Source organism: Octodon degus, unplaced genomic scaffold (assembly GCF_000260255.1).
Source record: "Octodon degus isolate 3935 unplaced genomic scaffold, OctDeg1.0 scaffold00020, whole genome shotgun sequence".
NCBI classification, from domain to species: Eukaryota; Metazoa; Chordata; class Mammalia; order Rodentia; family Octodontidae; genus Octodon; species Octodon degus.
Window position 1 is genome coordinate 17,512,014 of NW_004524596.1, and position 11,566 is coordinate 17,523,579.

Genomic DNA, 11,566 nt, shown 5'->3' on the forward strand with positions numbered 1-11,566 from the left:
TGTCCATATACTGCAAACTGCTGCACTGTACTTTTTTTTTTTAAGGTGGATTTTATGGTGAATTATATCTCAATAAAGCTGATATTTTTTTAAAAGCCTGATTCTATCTGTCTCTGGCTGGATGATTTGGGCCGCGGAGCTACACCCAAGGAATCTTTGCTATGACACAGGCAGAATACTCCAGACTTCACAGGCCATCCTTTTTTTTTTTTTTTTTTTTTTTTTTTTTTATTTATTTTTGTGTGTGTGTGGCCAGCTCAGCCCACCTGGGGGCGGGGCTGGCTGGCATGTGGTGCTGGGGGATTGAACTGTGGTCCCTGTTGTTTGCTAAACTTGTTCTAAGTAGGTGCTTTAGACCACTGAGCCATCTCACCAGCCCTACAGGTCATCTTGATCAACAAGATCATGAATTTCAGAATGTTTTTAAACTATAAACCTCGCATCACTTTGGCTGCTGGTGGATTTTAAGATCATTTTAAAATGAATTTTTAGTTTTTCTCCTGTGTCTTCCACAGCACCAGCAAGTTCTGGTTACCTAGTGATTACTCAACCAAAGACTTCATGATTTGATTACAGATCACACATGACAGTTTTTTTCAGTTGAGGCAAAACTCCATGAGCTCCACCTTTGTAACCAATTTTTAAGTGTACAGTACAGTATTAATATCATGTTACTGTACAGCAGATCCCTAGAGTCTTCATTTGCGTGGCTGGGACTCAGCACCGCTGAACTCCTCAGTTGCTCCCCCAGCGTCACCGACAGCCGGCACTTACTTTCTTTCTCACGAGTTTGGCTTCTTTAGACAGCTGGTGTAAGCAGAGGCGCGCAACGCGCGTCTTGGTGGGTGGGCCGGGCTTGCTTTGCTTCGCCTACAGTGCACGAGGCTGAATCTACGCGGGAGCGTGTGTCAGAATTTCCTTTCTTTTTAGCGCTGAAGAACATTCCACGGTGTGCACACACTACACTTACGGTTTATCCATCGGGGCACGTTTAGATGTTGTCACCTGCTGACTGTGCAGTGACAGTGGCTATGCCGACGATCCCTGTTTTCGGGTGGTTTGTAGTGCGAGGGGTTGAACCCTGGAGCCTTCATGTAGAGTGACATCCAAGGCATTTTTTTGTTGTTGTTTTTGTTTTTAATTTTAATTTGACACAGAGTCTAAGTTACTGATTTGCCCAGGCTGGGCTTGAACTTTTGATCTGCCCTGTGTCAGGCTCCAGCAGTTCTGGGAGCCACATGTGGCTCCTGCCTTTAGTGCTTTTGCCTAAGTGCCCAGAGGTGGGTTGTTCTGTTGCCCATGGGGTGGTTTTCTTTTTGTTGGAGGAATTTCCATTCTCCACAGCGGCTGACCGTGTTACGTTCTCAGTGTTGTGCAAGGCTCCAGTTTCCCCACATCCTTGCCACCATTTGTGGCTTCCCTTTGTCTGCATAGTTTCCCTCGTGGTTGTTCTAGCAGATGGGAGGTGGTACTTGTGGTTTGATTTGTGTTTCCCCAGGGCTGAGCGATGCTGAGCATCTTCTCTCGTACGTGCTGGCCCTTGTTTGCCTTCTTTGGAGCATGTCTAAGTCGTTTGGCCATTTCTAAGTTGAGTTATTTGTTTTCTTGCTATTGAGTTGAGTCCCTTATATATCTTATTTCATCTTCCTTCAGTGTATGGCTTGCACATACTTTCTCCAGTTGTATTTGTTTCCTTTGCTGGGTACAGATTTCTGATTGGATGCAGTCTTGCTTGTGTGTTTTATTTCCGCGCTATACCCAAGCAATCATTGCTAAAACCATTGCTATGAAAAATTCCTGCTTTTTTTCCCTAGGATTTTTACATTGTTACAGCTTATATTTAAGTCTTCTATCTAAAGACTTGATTTATTTCTTATGTATTTGGTAGAGTCTCACTACATGGATTGGACTTATAGTAATCCTCCTATTTTCAACCTCCCCGGCACTGGGATTACAGGTGTACACCACCATGCCCAGTCTTGGTGGCTGGCTCAGTGCACCGTGGGGAGAGGGGCGGTGTGTGGCTGGTGTGGCATGTGGTGCTGGGGATCAAACCCCAGTCCCTACCCTTGCCTAAGCAGTTGCTTAGTACAGTGAGCTATCTTGCCAGCCCTTGACTTGATTTTGGAGTGTGGTTTAAGTGTCTAGTTTTACATGTGCATTTCTAGTTTCTGAATAATCTGTCGAGGGAGACTCCTTTGCGCTCTTGTGTATGGCTGGCACCCTTCTCAGGGAATATTTGATCATGGCTTGCTTTCTGAAGTGTATAAGCTATTCCTTTGGTCTCTATGCCTGCTTTTATGCTAGTGTTATGCTGTTTTGATTGTCTGAACTTTATGATATGTTTTGAAATAAGTTAGTTGAATCCTTCAGCTTTTTTTTCTCTCTAGAGAAAAAGATTATTTGGAGGTTCTTTCTGGTTACATATGAATTTCAGGATTTTTTTCTACATCTAGAAAAATGTCATCCATATTATGATAGAATTGCATTGAATATATAGATTGCTTTGGGTGGTGTGGGTGCTTTTAACAATTTTCAGTTTTCCAATCTATGAACAACTAATTTTTGAAAGTGACATTTTGTAGTTTTCAGTGTGCATCTCTTTCACCTCTTTGGTTATGTTTATTCCTAAGTACTTTTTTTTTTTTTTGTGGTACCAGGGATTGAACTCAGGACCCTGTGCTTGCCAGGCAAGCACTTATTCTACTGAGCTATCCACCTGGCCCTCTAAGTACTTTTTTGATATTGTGGTGCATGAGATTATTTTAATTTTTGTTTTGGATAATTTGTTGTTGATATATGTAAATATAACTGGATTTTTTTTTTTTAATGTCCGTTGAAATTTTGCCTAGTTTGCTTTTTGGTTCTAACAGGTTTTGAAAAAATTTTTCATGTGTGTGTAATTTTGAGGGCTTTCTACATATAAGATCATGTAATCTGTTCATAGTGATAATTTTAATTGTTTCTTTTGTTAGGATGCCTTTTCTTTCTTTTTATTGCTTAATTTCCCCAGTGTTGAATTCTAATGCTTTTTTCTGATCTTAGAGTAAGTCTTTGAGACTTTCGGGGTTGAGGATGATGCTAGCTATGGGCTTTTCATAAACAGAAATTACACTGAGGTAATTGTTTTGTATTCCGAGTTTGTTGAGTCTTTTTGTCAAGAAAGGATGTTACCTTCAGTCAAATGTTTTTGTTCTTTGCTATGTTAATGTGATATATTGATTGATTTTCATGTATTGAACCATCCTTGCCTCTCAGGGATAAACTCCACTTGGTTATGGCATAGAATCATCTTGGTTTTCTTTCTTTCTTTTTTTTTTTTTTTTCTCCGAATGCCTTCAGGGCAGGTTTGGCTGGCTTGAGTTGTGGGGATCGAACCACAGCAAGCTGAGCCTGACTGCTTTGTTGAAGCAGCCGAATTATCTTAATTTGTTGTCAAATTTGGTTTCCAAATACTGTATTTCCTTGAGGCTTTTTGCATTTGTGTTCTTGAAGGGTGTTGGCCTGGAGTTTTCTTTTCTTGGCTAGGGTATCAGAGTGCCGCTGGCCTTATAAAATGAACTTGCAACTATTCTCTCCCTTATTTTAGGAGTTTAAAAAAGATTGGCAGTAATTCTTTTGTGAGTGCTGGGTAGAGCTCAGCTGTGACGCCGTCTGGTCCCGAGCTTTTGTTGCGTTCTTCACTGAGTCACTCTTCTTGCTAGCTACTAGTCTGTTCAGATCTTCTCTTCCTTTATGGCTCAGTACTGGTCTGCAGACTGCTGCAGCAAGCAGTGTGACTCAGGGTTGGTAGCTGTCTGTGTCTAGGAATTCACCCATTTCTTCTAAGTTATTCTAACTGTTGTAACTGCTCCCGCTGTGGAAGCATTTATGGCCAGCAACTTTCTTTTTAGTACTGCTTTCACTCTAAGTTCTGTTACACTGTTTCTTATCTTCACTTGTCTTAATAGACACCCTGATTTGTAAAGTTGAATTCCATTCTGGTTGGCAGAGATATTTGCCTGACTGCAAACCCTCTTAAATTTAAGACTTGTGCTGTGACCCAGCAGGGTTTGTGCCGGCAAGTATTCTGTGTATGCTTGAGAAGAATGTGCATTCATCTTGTGACAGATGAATAGAATGTTCTGTGTCTGACTGGGTCCATTTGGTCTTAGTGTTGTTACAGTTCTTTGTTTTCTTATTCATCTTCCATCTGGATGTCATATTTGCTGTTAAAAGAGGAATGCTTAACTCTCTGAGTGATTGGTTATTTCATCCTTCATTTCTGTCAAGGTTTGCTTCATGTATTTTGGTGCTCTGAAGTCATGTTCATACGCATTTGTAATTACTACATCTTCCTTATAAATTGGCCATTTTATCATTATAAAATGCCTCTATTAGTGTCTTGTAACAGTTTTTGACTTGAGGTTTATGTTTTGGATCTAAGAATGCCCCCTCAGCTAGCTTTCTGTTACTGTAAAAAACAACCTGAGGTAATCAACTTAAATAGAAGAAAGGCTTCCTTGGGGGGGTTCCAGAGCCCCTTCAGGGCGCCCCGATCTGATTTCCTCCCTTGCGGCCCCTCCTTCTGATGTCTCCACCGCCTCCTGGTGACCCAGGAGCTGAGGTCGAGGCCTCCACAGAGTGCCATTGGGTATGTTCCACATTCAAATGGTATCATGGCCTCCCTGCTCTATACTGGTTTTTATCTGCATAGAGCATCCTCTCCTGCCCTCCTCTTTCAGTGTGTGTGCTCTTTTTTACTTTGATACAGGGTCTTGCTATGCAGCTTGGACTCATAGTGATTCTCCTGTCTCATCCTCCCCAGTCCTGGAATTATAGGCATGCACCACCATGCCTGGTTTGGGGCTGGCACAGTACATCTGGAGTTCCGGGGCTGGCACGGCATGTGGTACCAGGGATTGAACTTGGGACCTTGCACTTGCTGGGCAGGTGCTTATGCCACTGAGCCTCCCCAGCTTCCAGTGTGTGTGTTCTTAAGGCCAAAATGAGTCTCTGGTGAATAGCACCTAGTGGGTTATTGTTTAAAAGGTTCATTCAGCCATTGAAAGAGTTCCTGTTTTTTAAGCATTTCTTCACATTTAGGATATATTGTGCTTTTACACCCATGTATTTCTGAGAGCTAAAGAAGTACAATTTTTCTTTTTAGCTGTACTGGGATTGAATTCAGGACCCTCATACTCAGCTACATCGACAACCCTTTGTATTTTTTATTTTGAGACAGACAGGGCCTTACTAAATTGCCCAGGCTGGTCTTGAACTTCTGATTCTCAGACTTCATGCTCCCAAGTAGCTGGGGTTATAGCCATGTACCCCTGGGGCAGGGAACAGTGTGTGGTTTTTTTTTTTCCCTTTTGCTTACTGTTCTTGTTTTCTCTTTCTCTTAACAGAGACAACGAATCTGACCCCTTCTAACGACCTAACCTCGAAAATGTGTTCCACGAACCCAGGCAGCTGGGTCACTTTTGACGACGACTCCACTTTTCAGTCTCCGAAGTCAAGGAGCTTCCCCCTGGAGAACCCAGGCGCCTGTAGACCTAACGGCCTGAAGCTGAGCCTTCCTGGCCTCAAGGAGCTGCCCAGTGGGCCATCCTCCACCAGCAGCACCCCTCTGTCTTCTCCCATGGTCGATTTTTACTTCAGTCCAGGACCACCAAGTAATTCTCCTCTTTCTACACCGACCAAAGACTTCCCAGGTTTTCCCGGCCTGCCTAAAGCTCACGTGCTGTACCCTATTCCAGAGTCTTCCTTAAGTAGCCCCCTCACACTGCCGGCGGCAGGCTCCTCCTCCGTTCTGCCTGCTAAGCCAACCTGTTCATCGCAGGCTTTCTTACCCATTGAGCTCTCTTGCACAGTTCCGGCTCCCAGAGTAGGTCTTCCAGAGGAACTTTGCCCTCAGCAGGCTGAAAACACAGGGGTCCCCAGTGATGCTCCCCAGTTTCGGTACTTCCAGGAGGACTGTGGGTTTTCAAGTCCATTTTGGAAAGAAGAAAGCAGCGCTTCTCAGTTCACCTTTGACCCCCCAGGAGGCAGGAAGACGTTCTCGCCAAGAGACAAGGGGATGCCTGTTGATCAAAAAAGCCTAAATAAATGCTCACTCAACTACATCTGTGAGAAGCTTCAACACCTCCAGTCAGCTGAGAGCCAAGACCCTCTGGGGAATGTGTCTGCGCAGGGTGCCTGTGCTGAAGCCCCTGCCTCTTCCTTTGTCCCCCACACACTCTTCAGGAGTCAGCCCAGAGCTGGGTGGTCTTTCATGCTGAGAATTCCTGAGAAGAAGAACATGATGTCTTCCCGTCAGTGGGGGCCAATTTTTCTGAAAGTTGTGCCTGGTGGAATCTTGCAAATGTACTATGAGAAGGGGTTAGAGAAACCATTCAAAGAGTTACAGCTCGATGCGCATTGCAGGCTGTCCGAACCCAAAGTCGAGAGCTTTAGTGTGGCAGGAAAGATCCATACTGTGAAGATTGAGCATGTGTCCTATGCAGAGAAGAGGAAATACCATTCGAAGGTGGAAGTGGTTCATGAGCCAGATGTGGAGCAGATGCTGAAGTTGGGGTCCCTGGAGTACCGTGACTTTCTCGACTTCCTGACGACTGTGGAGGAGGAGCTGATAAAGCTGCCAGCTGTTTCAAAACCAAAAAAGAGCTATGAGGAGCAAGAACTTTCCCTGGAGATTGTGGACAACTTTTGGGGTAAAGTCACAAAGGATGATGGGAAACTGGTTGAAAGCGCCGTGATCACTCAGATTTGCTGCCTGTGCTTTGTGAGTGGGAATGTGGAATGCTTTTTAACCTTGAATGACCTTCAGCTGCAGAAGCAAGATGAATGCTGTTTTGAAAAAGATCCAGACAAAAAGTGGATCGATATTCTCGACCACCATTTTCACAAGTGTGTGAAAGCACAAGACTTCGAGCAAACGAGAATCATTAAGTTTGTGCCTCTGGATGCCTGCAGGTTCGAGCTGATGCGCTTCAAGACTTTGTATCACGGGGACGAGCTTCCGTTTTCTGTGAAGTCCGTGGTGGTCGTCCAGGGGGCGTATGTGGAGCTTCAGGCCTTCGTCAACATGGCCCCGTCGCTTCAGAGGTCCCTGCTCACCGGGGCCCTGCCGTGCTGTGACAACATCATGATACACTTTCCGGTCCCGTCTCAGTGGGTCAAGGCCCTCTGGACCATGAATCTCCACAGGCAGAAGTCCCTGAAGGCCAAGATGAACCGCCCGCTGTGCCTGGGAAATTTGCACGGACCTGAATCTGAAGCTGTCATTCAGGTCACCGTGGGGTCGGCAAAATATGACAGCGCCTACCGGGCTGTGGTGTGGAAGATAGAGCGGCTTCCTGATAAAAACTCGAGTAAATATGCAGGCCTGTGTTGATTTTCATGTGACGTAGCTTACGTGCCCCCCACCCCTGGGTCGAAGCTGGGCAGAGCCAGATGGCCACCTGGCAGCAGAGGCTGTGTTCACGTAGATGGGTGTGGGGGGACGCTTGGCCAAAGGGCAGCTTGTTTCCTCTCGTGTCGGTTCTACCAGACAAGTTTAGCATTTCACATCTTTTTCAGATCATAAGAATTACCATCCTAGGCTAGGAGTTTGTCATGTGTGGTGGGGCTGAGGGAGGGCCTGTGGATGTACCGCATGGGATTTTTTTTTTTCTTTTTTTTTGTACCAGGGATCAAACTCAGGACCTTGTGCTTACCAGGCAGGCGCTTATGCTGCTGAGCTACCTCCCTGCATTTCTTGGCATCAACCTCAAATACTAAAAATGTGTCTAGCGAAGTTTAGATTCACTAATTTACCTGAAAACATCTGTTACCCATGAATATATTTAAAGTTTTCTTTGTATTCTCAGCCAATATAACTTGTTCTTTGGGTTTTACTCCTTGCTCTTTGCAGTAAGACTGCCTTTCATTTTTTTCCCAAATTGATTTTTGACTGAATTTACCCATTTGACCACTTCAGCTTGTTTTAGAATTAGGTAAAGTGAACATTAAAAAGGCAGTTAATGCTTGACATTTTAAATTTTGTTAATGTTGTAAGTTCTAGAAGTTCAGAACTTCGAAAACAATCGCAGCATTGTGTTTATTTTAGAACAGTAAATTAGTAGTAGGCATGAAGCGAAAAAGCAAATTTTGAAATTAGAGCCATACTTCTCTATGTTGAGGTTTGTTCTAGTGGAAGCCCCTTGGGACAGCCCAGATTAGGAAGGGGAAAGGGAAAGTGGAGGGAAGGTGGGCCTGAGGGGAGTCTGTCGCAGGGTGGAGTCTCCTGGGGGAGGAGGCAGCCTCTCCGGCAGCGCGAAGGCTGCTGTGTGCGACCAGCTGGCAGGCCATTGGACTTTTAGTGAAGAGAAGATTTTCTTTAAAAAGAGACTTTAAAATATTATCAGGTGCTGGGGAGATGGCTCAGTGGAACAGGCGCTTCCCTGGCAAGCACAAGGGCCTGAGTTCAATCCCCAGTTCCTGAGTTCAATCCCCAGTTCTGCATTAAAAAAAAAAAAAAAAACATACACACACACACACACACACACACACACACAATCTTCATCAGGGCTGGCCAAATAGTTCAGCGGATTTAAGCGCTGCAAGCAGGGGGTTTGATCCCCAGGCCTGCTGTGCCAGCCCAGCCCCCGGGGCTCTCTGAGACAGTAGTTGAGGCTGGGTGTGCTGGCGCGCCCCAGCTCTTAGGAGGCTGTAAACAGGCAGATCACTACGAGTCCGACCTAGTAGTGAGACCCTGAACACCCTGTAGACCCTTCCCTAAAATTTAATTTATTTATTTATGGTTTTTTGGGCAGAACAGGGGATTGAACTCAGGCCCTTGTGCTGGCCAGAGAAGCACTTATTCCACCGAGCCATCTCCCCAGCCCCCCTTCCCTAAAATTAAACAAACAAACATACAAAAACCCTCTTCAAGTTAGCTTCAGAAAAACTTACACAATTGGAAAAAAACTTTGTAGGAAACCAAAAGAAAAATATGAGCCAGGGTGCTCTGCATTCATTACAATTTTGTCTGGCTTTTCTTCCTGGGCCTTCGTGAGCGGGGAGCCAGAGCGCGGCTGGCCCCAGGCGGCGGTCCCCTCCCTCGGCGGCAGCGCCGTGCTCCTGTAACAGCGGAGTTGTCGGACGTCGCAGTGTGGCCTGGCCACCGGGAGTGGCTCGTCACCTTCAGACTAGGGAGAGACAGGCAGTGTCACCACGAGCAGGTGTGAAGAGGGGCGTCCACCGGGGCAAAAAGGGGGGAAGGAGGAGCAGAGCGCCAGGACAGACGAGGGCTTGCCTAGCCAGGGAGGGTGACAGGCGGCCCCCAGGGGCGAGCGAAAGGCGCAGCCGTCCGGCCCTCACGGCCGGTCGTTCTCCTTTGCTCTGTGGCATCCGTTGTCCTCCACGCATCCCCCAGACGGGGAGAGTGTGGATAAGCATTTCCGAGGCTCGAGGGCGCCCGCTGCTGGCCAGCTGTGAGACAACAGGATTTTCCTCCACTTTAAATAAAATAGCTACACAAATGAGTGGGTTTCCTTTTGGGAGATTTGTATGTGCGAACAACAGCTTTGTGCTTTGCCCACTATTTTGTCCCTTCATCGTCCCAAGTTTCACGTTTTTTCAATGTGAATGTTAACGGGGGGTTCAGTGTGTGTATATAGTTTGCTCTCCCCTTTTATTCATGCATGTGACAAATACGGGTTAAGCCCCAGACCTGCTGAGGACGGATGCGACGCGTGTTCTCACTGAACTCGAGGTTGAGCGAGGGGGTGCGTTAGTAGATGCTGATTTAGAGATTTCAAAAGCCAGGAAAAATGCCTCAAAATGTGAAAGGACGATGTTGTTTTACCTTTCACCAGCTTCTTAGAAAAAGAAAGGTTTTGCTTCTAGCATTTGGCAGTATTAGGCTTTCAACATGGATTTAATTTTTGCTTCAATTTTTTGTTGCAAAACTTCCCTCAGTCTTTTCCTAGAAAATGTGGGTATCAAATTAGGTCATCTCCAGGGTCATTCTCACCTCTGCCTGGCAGCATTCACAGTTCCTTTAGTAGCTGAATTACGTGCTTAGATAATGGTAAATGGGTTTCCAGCCGAGTGGCGCCTGTCGGAGTAACGCACGTGCGCAGCGTGCGCTGCAGCGAGGCCCTCGGCGCGGCCGCGGAGGGCAGGGGGCGTCCTCGCGCTCCTCCGCAGGGAGGCCGAACCCGGGGTCGGCAGCTGAGGCGTCAGGGTGCAGAACTGTGCGGCCCGAAGCCTTTGGGAGAGGCGCGGAGGGCGGGCTCCCGGGAGGGCGGGCTCCCGGGAGGGCGGGCTCCCGGGAGGGCGGGCTCCCCGGAGGGCGGGCTCCCCGGAGGGCGGGCTCCCCGGAGGGCGGGCTCCCCGGAGGGCGGGCTCCCCGGAGGGCGGGCTCCCCGGAGGGCGGGCGGCGTGGCGCTAGCGCTTGCCTTAGCCCGTGCAAGCAGCGCAGAGTCCTCCTGGCCGCCCGGCCCGGCCCTAGGAGCGCGTGGAGGAAATCGCTAATGAGCACGTGTGGGCTAATTGCTGGGTGACTCTTACAGCTCAGAATTCTATTAGTCTCCACCAAAAACGGTTGTAAGGAATGAAAGGCAATTTGTCTTTCAGGAATTAAGTGAAATCCTTTAAACTCTTGTTCTTGTGCCTACAGCTATACTCTGATGAAAATGTTCTTTTAAGCTATGTCAGTGGTCCAGTAATTTAATCTGGCTTTTGAAATTAGTCGTCTCATACATTTATTTAAGAAAAGATAACACACAAGACATATAGATGTTCTGAACAATAGGACAAGGGTGAGGTGATTTGTTACTACGGTGAAAATATTTTTTACCCCGTTAAAACAAACGTGCACACATGTGTATGTGCATAGATTGAGTGACCCACCAGAAATCTTTGATAGAAACAATTTCCCTGATGTCTTAGTTACTGCTTTTCTAGTTGCTGAGGCAAAATACTCAACATCCAAAGTGGAAGGAGAAGAGGCTTATTTCACCTTAGAGCTTGTGGAGGTTCCAGTGCATAGTTGCCTGGTTCCAAGGCAGGGTAGCGTGCATAGTGGAGGGGCATTGCCGGTGAGAAACAGCCCATGGCAGGCACGCAGGAGACGGCACAGCAGCAAGCAGCCGCCACAATAACAGCAGTAGCGGCAGCAGCCTGCCTTTCCCTTTTAGCTCTTTCAGGCTACCTGCTTCCTGGGTAGTGCCACCCACACCCAGGGAGGGCCTTCCCATCGTCCGCCGCACTCAGAACTCTGCTGAGCCACTCAGTGGACTAATGTAGCTATGACACCCCTTCCATGCGAGCGTCACACACTTAGCCCCGGCACCATGCTGCCTCGATCTAGCCACCTCCGCCTGTGTCTGCATGAGGCCTCGGGGCAGCTATAAGAGCCATGACGCTTGAGCTTGGCAGAGCCTGGCCTGGCACATTGTAGGGGCTTGATAGAGTGAGAACAAATATAGATTGAAATACTGAAGACCCATATGCCCACCTCCATGCTATCCCTCTGTTCTAGTCAAAACTTGCCAGAAGCCCAAGTGAGAATTTTATTTTTAATTTTTTTCCCATA

General features: G+C 46.9%; 1 protein-coding gene across 2 annotated transcripts in view; it reads left to right on the forward strand.

The window, feature by feature from the left end:
• The window catches only part of Ston1 (stonin 1), a 54,268-nt gene that overhangs the window by 37,727 nt on the left and 4,975 nt on the right, over positions 1–11,566 (forward strand). For both annotated transcript variants that reach the window (XM_012513915.2, XM_023711218.1), the window contains exon 2: positions 5,391–7,355. In XM_012513915.2, coding sequence (XP_012369369.1) covers positions 5,432–7,355 — 1,924 coding nt within the window. In that variant the 5' untranslated portion in view covers positions 5,391–5,431. The remainder of the gene's footprint in view (positions 1–5,390; positions 7,356–11,566) is intronic.